The sequence below is a fragment of the Balaenoptera acutorostrata genome, chromosome 19, assembly GCF_949987535.1.
Source record: "Balaenoptera acutorostrata chromosome 19, mBalAcu1.1, whole genome shotgun sequence".
Lineage (NCBI taxonomy): Eukaryota > Metazoa > Chordata > Mammalia > Artiodactyla > Balaenopteridae > Balaenoptera > Balaenoptera acutorostrata.
The window spans coordinates 19,515,410-19,535,844 of NC_080082.1; the positions used below are offsets into that span (position 1 = coordinate 19,515,410).

A 20,435-nucleotide genomic window follows, 5' to 3' on the forward strand; every position below is an offset into this window, starting at 1 on the left:
GCTCTGGACCTTGCTTCCTCCCCCGCCACCCCTTCTGTCTTCATTTTCCTCCCTCCCCAGCTGAGGTTCCCTGGTCCATCATTCAAGCACTCTTCTGCCAGCATCCGCAGCGCTCTTGGCCGCCCATCTCATGGTCCCACCCGGCTGGCAGCTCCCCAGCCCTGGAGGAAGCCCAGCAGCCTCCAGCCTCGAGGCGCCCTCCCCCACCTCCGCTGCCGGGAGCAGAGCCGGGGAAGCCAGTGTTGGGTGGATTTTCCCTGCTGCCAGACATGCACACTTACCAGTTCAGCTGGCCTGGCCTGTCCCTGCCCAGCTGGCCACTCGCTCTCCCTACTCAGCACACTGCAGCTCCCCACCGAGGGTGGGAAGACCACCTCCCCATCTTAAACACCGTTCATCGCCTGCCCCCAGCCTTCTCTCTGGGTAGATGGCCCACCTCTTCCTCCACAGAGACAGTAGAAGCCAGTCCACCTCCCAGCACTGTGTCTGTGCCCCCCAACCCTGTTCCAATGGCAGAGGTACCCTCCTCTTCTCTTGGGTCCTTCTGCCGATGTCCTGAGTCCCCTCACCCCACTCCCTGAACCCTGAGGGCCACTCATCTGCACTCCTGTCTGTGCAGCCCCTTCCCTTCCAGATTCTTCCCAACAGCATCTAAACAAGTTCAAATCTCTCACACCATTAAAAACCCATCTTGTGCGGCCTGCACTTTTACATTCCCTCTGTGTTCTCTCACCTCCTGCATCCTGAGCCTCCAGTCCGCTTCCAGCCATCCCATCACTCCACCAAAGGCCCCGGCTAAGGTCACCGCTGACCTTCATGTGGCCAGGGTCTCCAGACCTAATAGGAGCCACACCCATCTTACCTCCTTCCAGCAGTCTCCTTCCTCTCACGGTGTCTCTTTGATTTAACTCCTACCTCCCCGGCTGCTCCTCCTCTTCCTCCTCCACACCACCTCCGTAACCGCCTCCACCCTGGCTCATCCCAGGAGTAAGGAGTGTTGCAGAAAGGGGTGAAGGCTTCCACAGGGGCCTGTCCAGGGGACCTCCCCAGGCCAGGGACTCACCACTGGCTTCCCTGAGGAGGTGGCTGTTTGGCTGAAGGGAAGGGCATTTGAAAGAAGAATTGGGGGAAAGCAGGGGGAACCATACATGTGGAGGTGGAGCCCGGAGCCCCTGGCTCTGTGACCCTCTGGGAAGGAGGCAGATACCCTAGAGATGTCCAGAGGGATGTTACCGGAAAGGAGAGTGCCATCCCCAGGTGATGGACGCGTCAGCTAGATACCCCATCCTGGGTGTGGGGGCTTGAGGGAACAATGCCAGTGCTGCCCACAGACAGAGCTGGCCCAGCTGGGGTGGAGGTTGGGACCACCACAGTGGTCATCTTAGCTCCAGACTTCAGAATCTCTTAGTCGCCTTCAGAGCTGCCCCAGGATGGCTGGAACGGGTTTCTGCAGGAGGCAGTGAGTTCCTTGTCATTGCAGGTGTGCAAGCAGAAGCTGGGCAAGGTCTCCTCTGCCCTCCTGTGTGAGAGACAGTGTCCAGTGCTTTTGTAGATCCCAGCCAGCCTTGAGCCAACACACATGACCAGTATTCAGCTCTGGGCCAGGCGCAGTGCCAGGAGGGAGGGAGACTTATGGATGCAATAGGATGGGTACCAGTGGTGGTGCAGATAGCTTCTGGAGAGGCCTGTGGGCAGCTGCCACAAATGGAACCAGGGGCTTCAGCATTGAGAGGACTCGAGGGTCAGATGGGGTTCGAGAGGCCACTCAGAGTGGGTGGCCAGAGTGGAGGCAGCTGCCTCATGTGTGGTAGACAGGCCCTGAGTGAGAGAGGTCCCTCTGAAGTAGACTGTCATCAGTCATGTGGTTTTGAGATGATTCAGCTCAATTTCATGGTGATAACATGTAATACATCCCTGTACCAAGGGCTCCTTCCAGACTCAGCCATTCACTTGCTGTCTGACATGGGGTAGGGCCTCTGTTGGGTTTTCTGAGTTTCAGAGGAGACTTTGATCTGGGCCATCCCATATGGCGTCCTATGAGAGACTAGGCCCCAGAAGGGAAGCTGGGAGAGAATGGCTTGTGGAGAAGCGAGTTGGTCTCTGGGGATTCCCAGGTGGGCCCCAAAGGCCTTGTCCTTAGATGAGTGAGCCTCCCTGGAGGGGCCGTCCCCAGTGTGTAGCACCTGCCTGAAGCCCAGGTACCCATTGGCAGAGCCCGGGCACGGTGACCTGCACCATCTGGGGGAGGTGAGGTCTCATATTCTACTGTGCCAGGGGCCTCAGTGCCACCAGCCTGGAGTGGGCAGCTCGAAAGAAGCTTTGTCCTGGGACAATGGCCTCAAGTACCCAGTGGGCCTGTCAGCACACCTGCCACTCTCCCCAGGTCACATTTTCCAAACCTTGGGCTCTGCTGGGTCACAGCGGGTATCAGGTGTCCTTAGGCCTCCCTATTCTGGCCCCCCAGCCTTCACTGTCCACAACCACCGTTTCTGAGTTGATAGCAGGGTCTCTGTAGGCTGGGGCGCTAGGCCTGCTGTGGTTTCTGGGTCCTGGGCTCGACCCGGCTCCGGCCCTGAGGGAGAGCCAGCACTGACACTGTTCTCCTGAGCCTGAGGGAGAGTATGCAGGCGCCCTTTGATGCTCAGGAGTCTCAGGTCTCAGGTTGGGTCAGGGAGGACCCAACTGGACCTCAGGAGAGGGGCAGGATTTTAATAAGGAGAAGGTCAGGGCGTCACTGGCTCTGCTGGGGGCTGTACTTCAGTCATACTAATTGCAGAGGGGAAACTGAGGCTTGACAGGTAATGTGCTGAAGCCACAGCTTGATATCTCTGTTCACTTTCCACCTGGGCAGTGCTCTGTAGGACCCAGATGTGATTGAGCACAGGTACGGTTACTAGCAGCTTCTGCTGGGAGCTGTAGATGGGCCGACTGGCCAGGTAGTCATCATGGCCTATCCAGCACCAAGCCTGGCCCCTGGGGCCAAATGATGAGACCATGGGAGCAAGCCATCATGCTCCAGCAGGTGGCGCCAAAGGGAACAGCAGAGGGACAGGACTTGGCTAGGGGCTGAGAAGACTTCTTGGAGGAAGTGGCTTTCTAAACCCCATCCCAAGACTTCTTTCGGCCCAAGCTGACTCTTTTTTTTAATTTATTTATTTATTTATTTATTTATTTATGGCTGTGTTGGGTCTTCGTTTCTGTGCGAGGGCTTTCTCCAGTTGCGGCGAGCGGGGGCCACTCTTCATCGCAGTGCGCGGGCCTCTCACTGTCGCAGCCTCTCCCGTTGCAGAGCACAGGCTCCAGACGCGCAGGCTCAGTAGTTGTGGCTCACGGGCTTAGTTGCTCCGCGGCATGTGGGATCTTCCCAGACCAGGGCTCGAACCCGTGTCCCCTGCATTGGCAGGCAGACTCCCAACCACTGCGCCACCAGGGAAGCCCCCAAGCTGACTCTTGAAGGCACAGGGTGAGGGAGGGCCTCAGTGCAGAGCAATACAGACTGCCCTACTCCCACCCCAAGAGGGCCTCTTTGGCCTGGCGGGCAGACGCCTATCCACTCCCCAACTGTCTTCCTCTGGAGGGAGATGCTGACCAGCTGGAAACTCACACTCTCCTATTAAGGCCAAATGAAGGGAGGACTGGTGGAGTGGCTTTCTGGGGGCAGGGAGGCAGCAGCTCAAGCCAGACGAGGAGGAGGATTACCCTGCCTGCTGAAGGCCTTCACCTTGGGGGAAAAGCAGACAGCTGGGCCGGCATCATCTCTGCCATGCCCTGCCTCCTTTCATCCCAGGAAAGGAGATTCTGGCTCTCATTGGGCAGGGGAGAGAAACAGGGGCTACTGCCATAGTAACCTTGCAGTTGACCCGGGGGAGGGAGCCGCTGGGCCTGGCATAGGGTCATCCAAAGCTGGCCTAGCCTGGATTAGAAGAGGGCCTTGGAAGGGGCTGGGGAGCTTTACTTGGCTTAGCATTTCCCTTGGTACCCAGCCAGGACTTCTAGCAGGAGAGTCTGGGGGCAGCCAGGGGGTGCTATCACCAGCCCTCACATCTGCTGTCAGGGCTGAAAAGTGAATCATAGCCATCCTGTTCCACATCACTGGAGGGACAGCAGCAAAGCCAGACAGTGGAGTCTTCCCACAGGGCTCACCTCCGAGCCGGGTCAGGACCCTGACGATTGCCAAGGCACCTTCCTTGGGCCCTGACACCAGCCCCGTCCCCAACATAAATGAATACCCTGTGGTGCAAGGAGCGGAGAGGTTTAGAGAAAGGAAACTGACTTGTGGAGATTCCTCTGAGAAGGCAAGGCTAGATGGGGAGTGTAGAGTCAAGGCATGGGAACCTGGACGTGGGTGGAGGTGCATGGACACTGACCAAGAGACACGGTGCTCCTCTGCTTTATGATGTGACAGGGCCTGGGGCCTGCAGCCTCTGTGTCTCATATCCTCTGACAGTGGGGCTGGTGATGCTGGTGGTTGTGGGATCAGTTGGATAGAACAGCTCGAAGAGGTACAGCATTCTCCCCGTCCCTGCCCAAAGTCTGGCGAGAGCGTGAACGAGCATCTTCGGGTTCGGGGGTAGGGACTTTGTGGCTGTCTCAGGGAACACGATGGCTAGAGTGGGGCTGGATGGGACACAGGTGGAGTGTTGCGGGAGATGATGGATGGTGGGTCCTGCGGTGCGTGAGATTCTGGAGGCATCAGGGGCAAGAGGGATGTGCCGTCCAGGTTAGGGACAATGCAGGCTGGGGCTGGAGACCAAGGCACAAAGCTCTGGCGGGATCTCTCTGAGGTCCCTCGACTCTGCCAGCTCTCTCAGGTGGGGGCAAAAGGCTGGCCGTTCGGGCCCCTCGGCTCGCGGCTGTGAACGGGCCCTGCCTGAAGCCCTCAGTTTGAGAAGGCAGGCCTGTCTCTTCTCAGCACACATCCTGTGGCTGACCCAGTCGGATTGGGGGCAGAGAGAGGGCAGCTGCCTGGCCCCAGGCCCGAGAGAGCAGAGGTCATAGGGCACTGGGCTGGGTGGGAGTTGGGGGAGTGTGTAGCAAGCAGGGGGGTGGGGGTCAGGCGGGGACAGGAGCTGTGGTTTCTTCCTCCTGCCGCCTTCCTGGCAGGCCCTGTGGGAGTTCCCCCAGTAGCCAGCCCTCTGAGCTGAGGCTTAGGCCACCACCTCCTTACTTTTCTTCCCTTGGAATTGGGGGCCACTTCCTACCCTGGACAGCCTCAAGATACTGTCACAGGACAGCTGTTGGCCCACCCAACAGCCAGGGTGTGCTCAGTGCCCAATTCAGGGCAGCAGCCTCCAGCCCAGCTCCCACCCTTCAGTGGGAGCCCCACTCTGGCCTTGGAGCTGAACCCCCAGGCCTCATCCAGCTGCCTCATGCCCTGCGATCGTCACTGGTGACAAGCTGGAGGAATGCCGTGGCTCCTGCAGCCTGATGGGGGCCTCTCGCCCTCTCGCCCCCTCGCCCTCTTCACCCCATTGCTCACACAGGTGACTACACAGAACGCTTGGCCACAGCCCCTTTGTGGCATTGTCTCAAAGGGTGGAGGCAGAGCTTGCCCGTTGCCAAGTCTGAGCTGGGTAGCCCCACCCCTCCCCAGCTCTCCAGCCCCCCCTGCTGCCCGTGCACTGTGCAGAGCGGGCCTTCTGTGCCGGAGGGGACTGACCTGAGCCCAGGCTCCTTCCAGGTCTCTGGGTCTCCTCCAGGCCATCCTGGTGGCTCCTCAGGCCCTAAAGGAGGAGGCAGTGCCCTGTCTTTGGAGCGGGCTGCACAGGGCAGCTGTCTGCCTGCTTGTCTCAGCCTGACTGACCAGGGGCCTTACTCCAGGGACCCTCCCTCTGAGTCTTCTCTGGTTTTCCCTAGAGAAGCTTCTCCCCACTCCACTCCTCAGCCTCTCCTCCTCTTGCCATCTCCCCCTCTGTCCCCACCAGCAGCCAGAGTGCCTGTGGTACTCCTTGCTTATATCCTGCTCATGGGTCCCTCGTGCTCAAAACGAAGTCAGAACCCTCAGCCGGGCCCACAGGACCCACCTCTAGGCTCCAGCCTGCTGGCAGCACTGCACCGGTTCCCTTCCTTCTGCCAACCCTGACCGTGCTCAGTTCCTTGAGACGTCCGCCACTCAGCGATTGCTTCCAGGCCTTTGCACACACTGTTCCCTCTTCCCAGAACATGCTTTCATCTCCCAGTTCTTTCATCCCCCAGGCTGGCCCGTGCGCCTCACCTCCGTGCACGTGCTCCCCGTGTCCTGCCAGAACACTGTTCACACCTGGGGGGTAGTTACTACCTGCTTCCTGATCACTCGTGGGGCATGAGTTCTCCCCCCCCCCCCAGGGAGGGGCCATGTCTGTCCTGTGCTTCTGGTGCCGGAGGAGGGGGCACCCTTGGACAGGGAGAGGAGCCTGAGGTGGTGCTTGCCGTTGAGGGGCTGGTGGCCTGCGCCGGGTGGGGGCAGGGGCGTGGTGCTCTGCCAGGACTTCAAGGGCTGCCGCCCTGCTGTGTGCCTCCCGCAGTTACAGCTACATGATTGACAACGTAATCCTGCTCATCACGGGCACACTGCACCAGCGCTCTATCGCCGAGCTTGTGCCCAAGTGCCACCCACTAGGCAGCTTTGAGCAGATGGAGGCCGTGAACATCGCGCAGACGCCCGCCGAGCTCTACAATGCCATTCTGGTGGACACGCCCTTGGGTGAGCTACCCTGGCGGAGGAGGGAGGTGGCGGGCAGTGGCATCAGTGTCAGTGCCGCCGTGTGGGGTTTTCGGACCCCCGGGGGCGGCCCTGAGCCAGAAAGCGAGGTCCGCCCACTGCTGCTTACCTTTCTCTTCCCTTCCACTTCGCTTTCCATTCTCTCCTCCTCACCCTGCCTTTTGCTCCCTTCCTGTTGCTTTTGCTGGGCCAGGCCGACTAGCCCCAGGGCCTGACTCAGACCATCTCACTTTGTGAATCTGTCTGATTTCTCCGAATGCAGAGGAGGGCTGAGCTCACGGAGAGTGGAGAGAGGGTTTCGGGTCCCTTGGAGTCTTGGGAGCTCTGACAGACCGTGGCCGTAAGCTGGGCTGGAGTGGCTTGCTGCCTGTGAGGCAGAGGAGGGAAGCAAAGAGCTTCACTTACCTCCACAAAGCAGGTCCCAGGGGCCAAGTCAGGCAGTGTCCGGCAGGATGCAGAGTTCATGTCAGAGGCCAAGGAAGGAAGGGGAACTGGGAGCTTCCTGCAGGGCCCCGCCTAGGCAGCACTGGCTCCTGCCTGCCTTGGAGGGAGGCTGGGGAGAAGGCACTAAGGCTGTCACCAGCTAGTGCCCTCACAGCCAGAGTCCTAGTCCCCAGGGCACCACCTCCAGGAAGCCGCCAGGGTTGAACAACTGGGCCCTAAGCTGCACTTGGTCCTGCACTAAGAGGCCTAAGCCCTACTTGCTGGCCTTATCTGCACAAGATCTTATCTCTCACAATAACTCTGAGCTAGTTCTGGGCTGTTGGTGGTTTCTTCAGTTTCTCCATCTTTAAAGAAGAAACAGACCAGTGAGTCCGTGGGTCCCTGGGGATCGAGGGGCTCTATCCTGCTTTGGCCTCTAATTCCCAGCCCTCCAGTGGCCCCATGGGTCACTGCTCCATGCTCACCCAGCTGTCATGCTCATTCCTTGTTCTAAGGAGAAGGACGGTTTTCCAAATGTGGGCCCCAGGCTCTCCTGGGAGATGCAGAGAAGTGGGCGTCAGGCCCAGAATCCACAGCTGCCCCTCGAGAAGGGAGGATGTCACAGCCTCTTATGCAAGCCTTTCTTTGGCATGATCTGAGCTTGGGTCTGCCCCAGAGGCGATTAGATCATGTTATGGCTGGCCGCCTCCTTTATAAATCAGTTTTAGGAGCAAGAAGGCAGGAGAAGCTCAGGTCAGTACACATGGCCTGGAGTATTGCTTCGGCCACTTCTAAGGCAATAGTCCAGACCAGGCTGAGTGCCCCCCAATTACCAGCCAGATGGGCCTCGTGGCAGGGGTCCTCTGTGCCCTGCAGGGGCAGTTGAACATCAGCACGATTCTTGTTTCGGCCGAGTCCACTCGCCCGCCCCTCATACCCACGTCTTTCCTCCCCAGCGGCTTTTTTCCAGGACTGCATCTCAGAGCAGGACCTTGATGAGATGAACATCGAGATCATCCGAAACACGCTCTACAAGGTAGTGCCCCTGGGCCCAGTGGTGGTGAAGTAGGTGGGCGGGGCCATGGGCACGGTGGGCTGATGATTTATGTGGGGTGCTGGGACAGGACACAGCTGCTCCAGGCTCCTCTCCCAGGGGCTTATCTGCTCACTCTCTGGCTCCCGTGACTGGTGCAAGACTTCATGAAACAGGTTCTCCATCCCTTGGGCCCAGATCAAATCAGCAGGAGCGGCTGGTGCTCCACAGCTTGGCCTGTCAGAGCGGGCTCCTGAATGGCCACTCCCCCTGCATCCAGGAGGGTTACTGGCCACCACCCAGGCCATAGCTCTCAGACTCACCCCACCTGGACTGTCACCAGCAAGGACAGGCACCTGAGCACGGTGTGGGGAGCAACCCAGCCAGGCATAGCCAGGTCCCTGTGTCCCCAGGTTCCCAGGTCTAGAACCAGTGCCGTGGCCCATCATCTTCAACCCCACCCACTTTCTGCTTCCCACCAGGCTGTGGGACAAGCTGGTGACCCCTGGAAATAGAGTGGGCTTGGGATTCCTGGGTCAGCCCTGCCCTGGCCCAAAGAGGTTAGGAGCAGGGCTGAGAGCCAAGGAAGGGGGCCGACCAGGGACCAGTGAGGGCTTTTTGGGGCAGACTGGGCCCTGGCCATGGTGAGGACCTCTGAAGCCAGGACCTCTGATGGGTCAGTAGTGGGCAGGCCCTGAAGGGGGCCTGAAGATAGCACTGGCCAACAGCCCTGCTGACCTAACCCTGAGAACATCTGTCTCTTGGATCTTCATGGTGAGGCTCTTCTCCTGTCCTAGTTGGAGCTAGGTGGCCAACACAGTGGCAGCCTGAGCGCAGGCCCTCCAGTCTCCCTGTGGGGGTCTGGGCCAGGGTGCAGGGAGGGTCTGGAGGTAGGTGAAGAGCTTACCTGGAGGTTGTAGTAGTGTAGGCAGAGGGACAGCACATGCAGAAGCAAGTGTGGAACACGGGCCAAGCGGCAAGCAGTTTGCTGTGGAAGTGCAGGTTCCAGATGGACAGTGGGAGACAGGTCTGGAAAAAAAGGCAGGCACAGGATCAAGTCACCCAGGGTCTTGAATGCCAGGCCAGAAGTTTGAATTTTATCCTGTGGGCAGGGTCAGCCAATGAAGGTTTCCAACAGGGCAGAGTATCACCAGAATGTGAGGACAGACTAGAGGGGACAAGACGAGAGGTAGGAAGATTATTGGCTTCTTTACTCCTCGGGACTGCCCTAGGAGCTAGGTAGGCATCAGTATCCCCATTTGTAAGATGAGGAAACTGAGGGCTTAGAGAAGGAGAGTGGGTTGCCTGAAGCCACTTGCTAGACACTGGCAGCACGGCTCAGCTTGTCTGCAAAGCGAGTGCTCTCATTTGCCTGCCAGTAGGGAGAGAAAGAGGGAGATGGGGAGGGCGGGGTGAGGGGGGCCATGGGGGGCGGGCAGGCAGTGAGAGCCGGCTCAGGTGTGCCAGTGCTCACGCTGCCCGCGGCCCCCGCCCGCCCCCACGGTGCTGTTGCCCGCCCAGCTGGCCCACTGCCGGCTTCCTTGCCCTGAGGCAGGGTGAGGGGTGCGGCTGTCCCCCCAGCCTCACCCACACCGTCACCGGGCCTGACTGGTTCTAGCTGGAGTCACTGGCGAGGGCTGCCCGGGCACCAGCTTGTAAACACCGACCCAATGATGCAGGCGCCGTGCCAGGACCGCCTGTCAGGCGAGGTCCCAGCCCAGTGGCCACAGATGGGAGATTAGGCGGACCCCCAGTAGCGGGTGGGAACTGTAGGCAGCTGGTGCAGCAGACGTGGGCTGGCAGACTCCAGGGGGCAGGACGGGGGTGGGGAGGTGACCTTGGTACCTGGGACTCTGGGGGCTTGCCAGTTTCTTCAGCTCCTGAGCCTCCTGAAGAGAGTCTGGGCCTATGCCACCTGTCTCCACCACCCTGGGGTCAGCGTCTCCAGGATCAGTCCAGCTCGGCAAAGGCTGGTGGCTTCCCCCACGGATAGGAACTGCAGGCCCCACTGGGGCAGGCCTGGAGATTTGGACACACCCAGCTTGGCTGGCCACGGGGAAAGGGGTGGCTGGGGACAGTCCCAGAGGGACTAAAGAGTGCCACTAATCCATGGTAGAATTGGCAGCTACCACGCGAGCCCTCTGCTATGCTGGGGTCCACTCTCCCTTTCCAGGCTTCTTTCCCCCCGACCTGTTCTAGACTTTTGTTTCCTGTGACCCCAGTGGTCACCTCAGGCCTTCCCCTGAGCCCAGCTTGCCCAGTGCTGCTGGCCAGGCTCAGCCTGGGCTCGTGGACTCCTGGGTGTCATCTCACCTCCTCTCTTGGGTCAGTAGAACCTGTGGCCCACATCAGCAGGTGGTGGGTGGAATGTTCTCTGCTCCTTAGAGGGCAGACCTCGGCACAGAGAGCTTTCCCTGCCTCCCAGCCCTCACCCCCCAGCTCAGAAGAATAGTCTCTAGCCTGTAGAGCTGGAGTTCTTGTGGCCATGCCACCAAGTGGGACCCCAGAGCACCTGAGTAGAGGGAGCTCCCCAGGGGGCCATGAGACTGTCCCCGTTTCCTTGACATGGAGAGGTTCAGGGAAGGAAGCCTGCCTGGGCCTAGCTAGTTTCAGGAGTTAGTCGTGGGAGGGACCTCAGGCCTGGGCTGACCTGGCTTCTCCTCATGCCCAGCAGATCCAATTTGCCTGGGCAGGAAGTGCTTGTTCCCACCGGCAGCCTGTGTGTCCAGCCATCACGTCGCAGGGCTGACATCTGTGCCGGCAATAACCATCCCTCAGGAGGAGCTGGGCTGACAGTACAGTTTGGTTCCTGCTGCGTGATGCCTGGGAACTACCTAGGGGATGGGAAGAGGGAGGAGGTGTTCTTTAAGGTGGGGTGCTGAGAGGGGCCAAGGCACCCAGTCCAGGCCATCGCCGTGAACTCTCAGAGGTCACCATCCTTCACTGGCCCATCGACACGTGGTTTTCTGAGGAGAGAGGGGAGGAGGGGAGATTTGGGGGAAGGGCAGGCAGAGCAGCAAGGGGAAGACAGAGCCCTTCTCTGAGCCTGGCGCTCCGTGGGATGAGGGTGTGAAGGGCACCGCACCATGAAGCAGACAGTGGGCCAGAAATTGTTCTGTCACCACTGGGTGGGGAGAGGCAGCAGGCTACTGCTACTCGGCTGATGAACAGTCGGAAATCTGTGGATGTTTCAGGGGCTCTGACACGGGGGCTGCCCTGGCCACGGGTATGATGTTTGGATTCACCGTGAAAGGGGTCGGGGAGGGAAGGAGGGAACTGTGAGGAGGAGGCCTGGCAGACCCCCTCAAGTCTCCCTGCCTGGGCTGAGGAAGCCCCATGCTCTGCACAGGCCTACCTGGAGTCCTTCTACAAGTTCTGCACCCTGCTGGGTGGGACCACAGCCGATGCCATGTGTCCCATCCTGGAGGTGAGTGCCTGCCCACCCTCCCGCCTGCTGGTCCCCCATCCCTGGCCTGGGGGAAGCCCTGCCAACTGACTGGCTGCTGCCTCCCTCCCCGTCCCTCTCTCCTCGCCTGTGCACCGGCCCCACAGTTTGAAGCAGACCGCCGCGCCTTCATCATCACCATCAACTCCTTCGGCACAGAGCTTTCCAAGGAGGACCGTGCCAAGCTCTTTCCGCACTGCGGGCGGCTCTACCCTGAGGGCCTGGCCCAGCTGGCTCGGGCTGACGACTACGAGCAGGTCAAGAACGTGGCCGACTACTACCCGGTGAGTGCCCTGGCTATTGAACGGTGGGCGGGCATGTTGGCACTCACGTCCCCACCCCATACCCAACAGCACCCTCATGCTCATGCTTCCCCCTGCTCCCCTGGGCCAGGAGTACAAGCTGCTCTTCGAGGGTGCGGGCAGCAACCCTGGAGACAAGACCCTGGAGGACCGATTCTTCGAGCACGAGGTGAGTGCTGGCCCTGCCCATCCTAGGGAGGGGTTGGTGGCTTAGGCCTGACTCTGGTCATGGCCACCTGCACACCACTCCTGCCTGTGTCTGCAGGTGAAACTGAACAAGTTGGCCTTCCTGAACCAGTTCCACTTTGGTGTTTTCTACGCCTTTGTGAAGCTCAAGGAGCAGGAGTGTCGCAACATCGTATGGATTGCGGAGTGCATCGCCCAGCGCCACCGGGCCAAGATTGACAACTACATCCCCATCTTCTAGCACCCTGGCCCAAGGCTCCCCACAAGTGTGTGTGTGCGCCTGTGTGTCTGCGTGTGCTGTGACAAAGCTCACGGCTCACCTACGTGCCCTGGGGGGTAGCACACTGTCCTAGTGGCTGCCCAGCTTCCCTGACCCTCTCTGAGACTGCTCTTGGGCCTGAAAAGGGGCTGGGCACCTGCTCCCCCCACCAAGGATGGACCAAGCCCCCCAACTCCAGAGCAAGGAGGCCCCCTCAGCCCTATGTTTACAGCCGCTGACGTGTCTGAGAAGCATGTGGTCACTTTTGTGTTCCTCCCTAACCTGAGAACCCCTGGGGGCAGTGTGAACCTCCTCTTCCCTCAGCGGGTCCCCCAGAGCCATGGCGCAGGGGCAGGATAGAGCGTGCGTGTCCTTGGGGAATAGGGGAAGTAGCTCTGCCCCTCTGAGACAATAAAAACTGCCCTCTCTAAGCCCAGCTGTCTTCTGTCTCCTTTGGGCCCTAGTCCCTCTCCCAGATCCCCAACTCCCCTCAGGCCCCACCCTCGCTGAGCCCACCCCCACCTAAGCCTTCTACCTTCCTTCCTCGGGTGGCAGCCCTAGGCTGGCCCTGACACTGTGCAGCCAGATTCCTCAGGGTGGGGAAAGTCAGTGGAGGATTAGCCCCTTCCTCTGCTGGAGGCTCTGACAGGCCTGTGGCACTGGCTCCTGACTCTAGAGGGCGCCCAGACCTCCCTCTTTGCTTCGTTGAGCCCCAGAACTCCCTGGGCTGGGGTCATTACCCCCATTTCACTATGAGGAAACCTATGGATAAATGATCTGCCCAAGGTTGTTGAAGGGGGTTGGGTATAAACCAGTCTGTGCCCAGAGCCTCGGCCCCCAGGCGGTGCCCCGTCTGTTTCACAGCCACAGCCTGTCACCTAGGCGAACATAGCATCTCCCCCATTCTAGGAGAAATAAAAATTTGTCTTTATTCAAAAAGTGGCAATCAGGCAAGTAGAATATGCAGCCTCCCTGTGGCTTGGGGGGCTTGGGGTGGGTGGTCAGGGCCCTAATTCTTGAGCCAGTCAAGAAACAGTGGGATTCACCCTTCAAATCGCAGCACTGAGGCACTGGTGCCAAGAAATAATCCTGAGGGGGGGTCCCCAACCTTCCCAGTCACTCCTTAGTTTGCAGAGGCACTGTCTGCAGGATCCTGTCAAAGGCTACAGCTGAGTCTTGCACTAAACTCCCCATCCAGCTGGGTTCTCCAAGGTGCATGGTGGAGCCTTGTGCCCAGGAGGGTCTGTTTGGGCTCATGAAGCAGGAGAGGCCCGGAGGTTCACTGGGAAGCCTTAGCCTCACCAGGCCTGGCCTGTGACATTGGCAGTGGGTGGGTTTGGGGTCCTTTAGGCCAGGCTTTGGGGCAGACCTGTGGGTCAGAATGCCCAGGGGAGGACCAAGGGCATAAGGGATCTCCTCTGCTGGAGCAGTTCTATGCACATACTGCTCACTGGGCAGTGGGGGAAGGGCCCGGTTTAGGGCCTGGGTCCTGGGCTACATCCCGGGCAGAGGTAAGGCTGGGCTGGCCAGGCCGCAGTGCTCTTGGCACATAGGGACTGATGAAGAAGGACTGCAGGAAACGGCGCCGCAGGCCCTCAGGCAGGTAGTAGTGGATGAAGTACATGAGCCCCAGGCCGTGGCCTGGGTAATAGCGGCGGCGTGGTTGAGCCGCCAGCAGCGCATCGGTGATGGCATCTACAACCGGGCTGAGGTCTGGCAGTGCTTGGCTCAGACAATGCAGGAACTGCCCGTTCAAGTGCTCGATGTAGTCCTCACCGTAGGCCTGCAGCAGCTCTCGGGGCAGGTTGGCCAGCAGCTGCCGCTTGCGCTCTTCCCACTGGTCCATGTCTTTCACTGCCTCTGGGGAATGAGTGGCAAGGTCAGAGCGGGGTCTGTTAGGGAAGCCAAAGCCAGACCCAGGTCTCTCTAACTCACAACCTGAGACCCGCCCCCAGCCAAAGCCACGCCCATTCCTCAGACCCAACCCCACTCCAGACAAGACCACACCCACCCCACCTTCCCCCTCTCCCCCAGTACACCACACAGGCCCCAGCCCCAAATCCCTGAACCTCACCTGTCTTGAAGCAGGCAGGCTGGATGACGCTGACCTTGACACCCCAGGGCAGAAGTTCACAACTGAACGTGTCCATGAGCAACGCGACAGCCGCTTTGGAGGTCCCATAGGCAGCCAAGCACGGAAATGGCATGTCTCCTGGGGATGGATTGGGAGTGGGCAGCTCAGCCTGGGCCAGGGGCTCCAGCATCTCTCCCAGCCCTGCAGGGGCACCTTTTCTGCTCCGGTGTGGGAGGACCCTCACCTGCCGGGCTGCTCACAGTCACGATGCGACCGCTCGAATGGCGCAGCAGTGGCAAGAGGCCCTTGGTCATCTCGAGTGTACCGAAGAAGTTCACCTCCATGCAGCTGCGGAATGTGGACACTGGAGACAGCTCCGCATCTGCCACGAGGATGTTCTGACCCGCATTGTTGACCAAGCCCCACAGACCTGAAGGCATGGAGCCAGGAGGGAAGCTGAGGATCAGCTCGGCAGCAGACCTCCGATCCCTGCCCCCTCACACCTGCCCAGCCGCGCCCTTTCCTGGCGGAGCTGAGCCTACTGACCAGTGCTGGCGGTGTGGGCCTTGGTGAACTCCAGCACGCGGCTAATGTCCGCTGGCTTGGTCAGGTCCATCTGTAGCAGCTTTAAACGAGGAGAACAGCAGGCACGCAGCTCTAGGGCACCAGGGCTATTCAAATCCAACACGGTGGCCAGCACTGTGAAGCCCAGCACATCCAGCTTCTTGGCCGTCGCCTTGCCAAAACCAGAGTCACAGCCTGGCCAGGGAAGGACAGCCAGTGAACTCCCACTGTGGCCCAGTCTGGCCTGAGACAACCCCAGGGTCACCACGGTCTGGATGGGATCCAGGCCTCTGACACCCAATGTACCAGCAGTCAGCAACCCTCCCTTCTTTTCCCAAGCCCATCTCTGGCAGGCTTTGCCCCTCTGGCTGAGCACCTGAGTACCAACTCTTTCACAACTGTCATCTCCCTGACGACTCATAGCTACCCCATCAAACGTGGCTTATGATCCCCACTTTACAGATGAGGAAACTGAGTCCTAGTAATGCTAAGTTGCTTCCCAAAGTCACTCAGCCAGCATATAGTAAGGTCAGGACTCTACTGCAGGTCAGCCAGTCCCAGCTGAGACCCAGTCCCAGCTCTGATGTCCTTCTGTCTGGTCGATATCAGGCCTCAGCTCGCATGCACAGTATTACTGCACAGCCTCCCTTCCTTTCTCACTGCCTTTGCCCAGGCGTCTTCCTCTTACCTGGACACTGAAGCAGCCCCCTTTTGTAGTGCTGTCCCATCTTGCCCCCTTGAATCCATTCTCTACTGAAGCAGCCAGAGGGATCCTTCCAAAAATGACAATATCCCTCTGCTGCTGAAAACCTCTCCAAGGTTCCCCACAGCCCTTAGGATGAAGCCGAAGTCCTCTATTCCCATCATCCAGACCCTGTACAACCTGAGATCCACCTTCCTTTCCAGCCTCAACACCCTCTACTATTATTCCTGGCTCTAGGCAAGTTGGAGGCCCATCTGCACTTCACCCCTGACCACCACCCTTGGAATTCCAATCAGTGGCAACACTGGAGCATTCTCTGAGCCCCAGACCGCTTGCCCCCAGGACAGGGGCACAATGGATGAAGATAAGAACAGATCTGCGTTAGAATGCCTTCCCACGCCCACCAAGTGTGACCTGAGGTCAGTTACCACTCTTGGAGGCCTAATTTCTGTCTTTGGTATGTAGAGAGATGAACCACCAGGTAGAGCCAGCAAGTGGGTCTGACAAACCCCTGCTTCCTTGATTTGTTCCCATTCCAATCTGGCTCCACGGGTGGCCAACCAGGGCTGGGAGCAGTGAGGGAGGAGGCTCTCTGGAGCCTGCCCCCATGGTGGTCTTGCTGAGCAGAAGCTGCAAAGTGGTTCTGCACAACCAGTTCCCCCCATTTCAGCCCTGTCCCCTCTGTTAAGGCAGAGAACGAAGCTAGGCAGGGGGCTGCAAGCTGGGTTTTGCGTGGCTGGGGACCCACCAGCCAGCCCCAGCTGAGGAGTATTTCCTGGGCAAGTCTGGCTGGGGGAGGGGAGTGAGCGCCCTTTGTGTGTGTGTGTGTGTGTGTGTGTGTGTGTGTGCGTGTGCGTGTGTGTGTGCGTCCCCACTTGCCTAAGCTCCCTTCCAGAGCAGACAGGCCCTTCACAGGGAAACTGAGGCCTTCCAGAACCTCAGCTCTGCGGTCCCAACACAGTCACCCAAGCCTTTCACACCCTCTTGCTCACCTGCACACACATTTGGATACCTGCGCATAACTCCAACCCACGTGCAGTGAGCCGTGAACAACAATGGGCTCACTCCCATGAGACCCCAGCAGTACACAGCTGTGCACACAAGGCACCCAGCCACTCAACCCAAACCCTGACCCCAGGGCTGAGCTCCCCAAGTAGCCTTGGCCAGCGGTTCTCAGGAGCATTCTCAGGGAGGGGTGGGTGGCAGCTCTGGCAGCCTCAAGACACAGCGTTCCTAGCAGGTGAGGCAGGGCCTGGTCACCTACTTGTCTTGCAGTCAGTGGTGAGAGAGGATACCCCAGAGTTTGGGGGCATTGGGAAGCTTGGAGGCCTACTCTTGATGCTTACATGGGGTGGGCTGGGCAGTCTTCTTCCCCTCCTCCCTCACGGGGCTTTGCAACCAGAGCTGAGGGAAGCCCAAGTCACAAAAGGCATCCCTCCTCTCACCTCACTCCCAGGCTCGAGGCTAGGAGATGTAACAGCGGCAGCACAAAGGCCTGGGGTGAGATCCCAGGAAAGACTGCCTGGGTCACTAGTATCTGCAGATGGCCTGGGTCCTGTTGAGATAACTCATTAATTAGCGGGCAGGAGGGGAGCTGCCTCATCCCTGGGGGAAGAAGCTCCCTGCCTGATACCAGTAGATCTGTCATCTCTCCTTCCTTAAACCACTAAAACTGGGGTCCCTTGAAACTTCACACTCCACCCTGAACTAAGGTCTCTCCCATCCAGCCTGAGCCCTGCTCTGTCTCCACCATCTTAACTGAAGCCCAAACCCTCATGCCACCTTCACCCTGCCTCAGTACATTCTGGCTTCTTGCCAGGCATTCAAGGCCCCTTCCAAGGAAACAACCTCATATCCCACCACATCTCAGCAGCCAGACTGGTTACTGACTGTCCCCTGCCCAGGCCATGCTCATTCCTGCCTCAAGCTTCTATCCCACACCCTTTGTCTGATCCAAAACACCTTCCACACTCCACCTATCTCCACCCATCCTCTGAGGCCCAGCTCAAGGATGGCCTCCTCTGGGAAGTTCTTCCAGCTCCATCTGATCATGCAGGGCCGCCTGCTAGACTGAGGTCTCTGAGAAGCCAGTCAGCCAGTGGCTGCCCCCAGCCCAGGCCCATTGCGAGGGCAGAGCCCTGGGCGCCTGTCCAAAGCCATGGGGGTTAGGGGAGCGACCAGGCTGCCCCTCCCCCATACAACGGAGCCAGTGCCCACTGGCCTTTGTCCCCCTCCCCACTTCAGGCTGGGCCTCAGCTCCTCCTTCCCTCCTTCTGATGACAGATTTATTCCTTGCTCCACACAAAGAGAGCTCAGCCAGGTGGCCAGAGGCACCTGAGCCCAGCTTTCCAAGACCTCACCTCCTTCCTGGGCACAGAGAACCAGGAGGAATGGTGGTGGCGTGCTGGGTGCAGACTCTGGACAGCTACTTCAGCAATTTGGGTTTGGGTGGTGAGATCTGAGAGGCAGCTGAATGCCCAGCTGTCCCTCATGATGACCTCAAGCTTTTCTGGACTCCAAGGAGCCCAGCCAATTGTGGGTCCCAACTCTTTATCTAAGCCTATTCCTCTAATCCCAGGGAAGAGGAGATGGGACCTCCCATGTGGGGATGTTAGGCAGAGTTCAAAGGGTGACCATCCTCTGAAGTCCCTCAGAGCAGTGTCCTCTGTCCGAAGACTGCTCTCTTGGACAGGGACATAGCATAAACCCCAAACTCCAGAAGGCTTCTTCTTTCTTAGCTACAAGTTTCCCCTGCGCACCTGTCCGCTCCCTGCCTCATTTTCCCTCCAACACTCCCCGAAGCCACAGGTAGTTAACCCGGACTTGGGGAGGTGCCTTGCTCTTCCTACTTGGCTGGTTCCCTGCACCCAGGGGAGAGGGACTCCTCCACTCCTGGATTAGGGGTCCCGCCTTGCCTTGGCATGTCCACGGGGAGCCCTCTGAGTGTCCGGTCCCGCCCTCGAACCTGGAATCCCCGCGCTCCGCGCCCCGCGCACTCACCGGTGATGAGCACCGCGCGAGTCGCCACGGGCAGGCGCTGCGGGCGCGCCAGGCGGGACAACACGATCCAGCCGGTGGCGGCCAACACGGCAAGTGCGGCCAGCGGGGGCAGCAGGCGCTGGCACAGCCAGTCGAGCGCGGCCAGCAGCGCCAGCGCCGCCAGCAGCGGGCGGCCCAGACGCAGGTCCGCGCGTAGCAGCTGCAGCAGCGCACGGGCCGCCACAAGCAGCCAGGCGCCGCCCGACGGCCAGGGCCAGCTCTCCATGGCGGCCGGGCCGGGCTGGGCCGGGGCGGGGCAGGGGCCGGGCTGGAGAGCAGGGATTGGGACTCGGGGCCGGGGCGCGGGGTGGTGCAGAACACCAGCCAGGGGCGGGAGGGATACTCGCTTTCTCTGTTAGCCCTCGGGCCGAGTTTATAAAGAGCCCCGGGGGCGGGGGCGAGGGCGGAGCGGAGGCGGGGAGGGGGCGGGGCTTTCCTTTACTTCTCTCCTCGCACCCCCTGCCCGGCAGGTGCCCCCACCTCTACCTCCCGCCCTCTGCCCCGCCCCCGAGGCCAGATTCGCTTTCGAAGAAGCCGGAACCGAGTCCCAAAGTTGCTGCTCGAGGAGCAGCAGCCTCGCCACCCGCCGTGTCCGGGAGAGGTCCGGTCGGTCTAGCCCTAGTGCCCCGCATCCGCTCACTCCTGCTCCCCGACACGCGCGCTCTGGGCGGTTGAGCCGCGGCTCCCAGGTGAGCACATCCACAGGTCACACTTGCTCGGGACGCCTGAGGACACGCGCAACCTCCATCCAAGTTCCCCACACTGACAGCACCGCCGCGGTCGCCGGGCCTGCCGGAACACCGCGGGCAACCAGCTCGCCCTCACCAGGCAGCCGTGGCCAACGCCGGCACACGTAACGTACTCCGACGCCCTGCGCCGCTGCAGGTGCCTAGCACACAGGCCCTGACGTGCTCTCACACCTAAGCTGCCCGTGGCCACCGACCGATTTGGGGCAGGGGTCTGGAGGGAGGAGGGTGACCGACCGGGTTCGCGAGAGTTTCTGCCCCGCCTTCCCCCTTCCTTCCACTTTCCAGCCCTGGGGATGCAGCAACCCCACCTCCTCCTGCCACACAAGTGTATATGTGTGGGCGCGGGTGTGTGGAGGCGCGGTTCTGAGGAAGCATCTAGGCCTCCCATTAACTCCAGCCCACCCTCCAACCCCAGGGACTCCAAGAGCCAGGCCAATGGGGACATCTGGGGAGTCGGTGAGGGCAGCCTCTAGGACAGGGTGATCCCTGCCCTGCTCTTAGGATTCCCCAGGGTATAAAATAAGTGCACGTGGGTGCATTTCCCTGCCTGTGTGTATGAAGTTCTGTGTTGATGCGGGGCCCAATGGCCCCCTACCTTGCCCACCCCAGTGTCTGGCACCCTGTGCTTGGCATCCATGCCAGACTCTGCAGGCACTAGGAATTGGTGCCAGTACCTTGCTGCCAGGTCCTGTGGTGAGGTCAGTAGGTCAGCCCATGGCAGAGGGGTCCCTGCTTCTTATGGACCCTTGCCCAATGCTTCATCCATGCCCGCACTAGGTCCTCGGAGGTCATGGACCCCTCCCAATCCTGTTGCCCATTCTCTATCTTAGATGCTCAGCCTCTGTGCCAGGGCTTCAAGGCAATGCTTCCTCCAAAGCCTTCTCTGCCATACAGGCATGGCCCCCTGATGAGCCGGGGGAGTCTCAGGGATGGGCTGGGAGTCAGACCCACTTAAGGG

At 60.0% G+C, this 20,435-nt stretch overlaps 2 protein-coding genes across 3 annotated transcripts in view; one reads left to right on the forward strand and one right to left on the reverse strand.

Moving 5' to 3' along the window:
• The window catches only part of ATP6V0D1 (ATPase H+ transporting V0 subunit d1), a 38,874-nt gene extending 26,095 nt beyond the window's left edge, over positions 1-12,779 (forward strand). The window contains exons 3-8 of one of the 2 annotated variants that reach the window (XM_028162848.2): positions 6,504-6,682; positions 8,080-8,159; positions 11,489-11,583; positions 11,709-11,885; positions 11,995-12,072; positions 12,169-12,309. In XM_028162848.2, coding sequence (XP_028018649.1) covers positions 6,504-6,682; positions 8,080-8,159; positions 11,489-11,583; positions 11,709-11,885; positions 11,995-12,072; positions 12,169-12,172 — 613 coding nt within the window. In that variant the 3' untranslated portion in view covers positions 12,173-12,309. Of the gene's footprint in view, positions 1-6,503; positions 6,683-8,079; positions 8,160-11,488; positions 11,584-11,708; positions 11,886-11,994; positions 12,073-12,168 lie in introns of both variants that reach the window. The other variant, XM_007198112.3, reaches the window with a different exon arrangement.
• Positions 12,780-13,127: 348 nt separating this feature from the next.
• On the reverse strand, positions 13,128-19,072 carry HSD11B2 (hydroxysteroid 11-beta dehydrogenase 2). Its single transcript, XM_007198309.3, has 5 exons — positions 18,690-19,072; positions 14,969-15,181; positions 14,667-14,852; positions 14,423-14,560; positions 13,128-14,208 (listed from the first exon to the last, which is right to left on the reverse strand). The coding sequence occupies exons 1-5, from the start codon at positions 18,952-18,954 to the stop codon at positions 13,796-13,798; spliced, it is 1,215 nt and encodes a 404-aa protein (XP_007198371.2). The 5' UTR covers positions 18,955-19,072; the 3' UTR covers positions 13,128-13,795.
• Between the last annotated feature and the right edge of the window lie 1,363 nt (positions 19,073-20,435).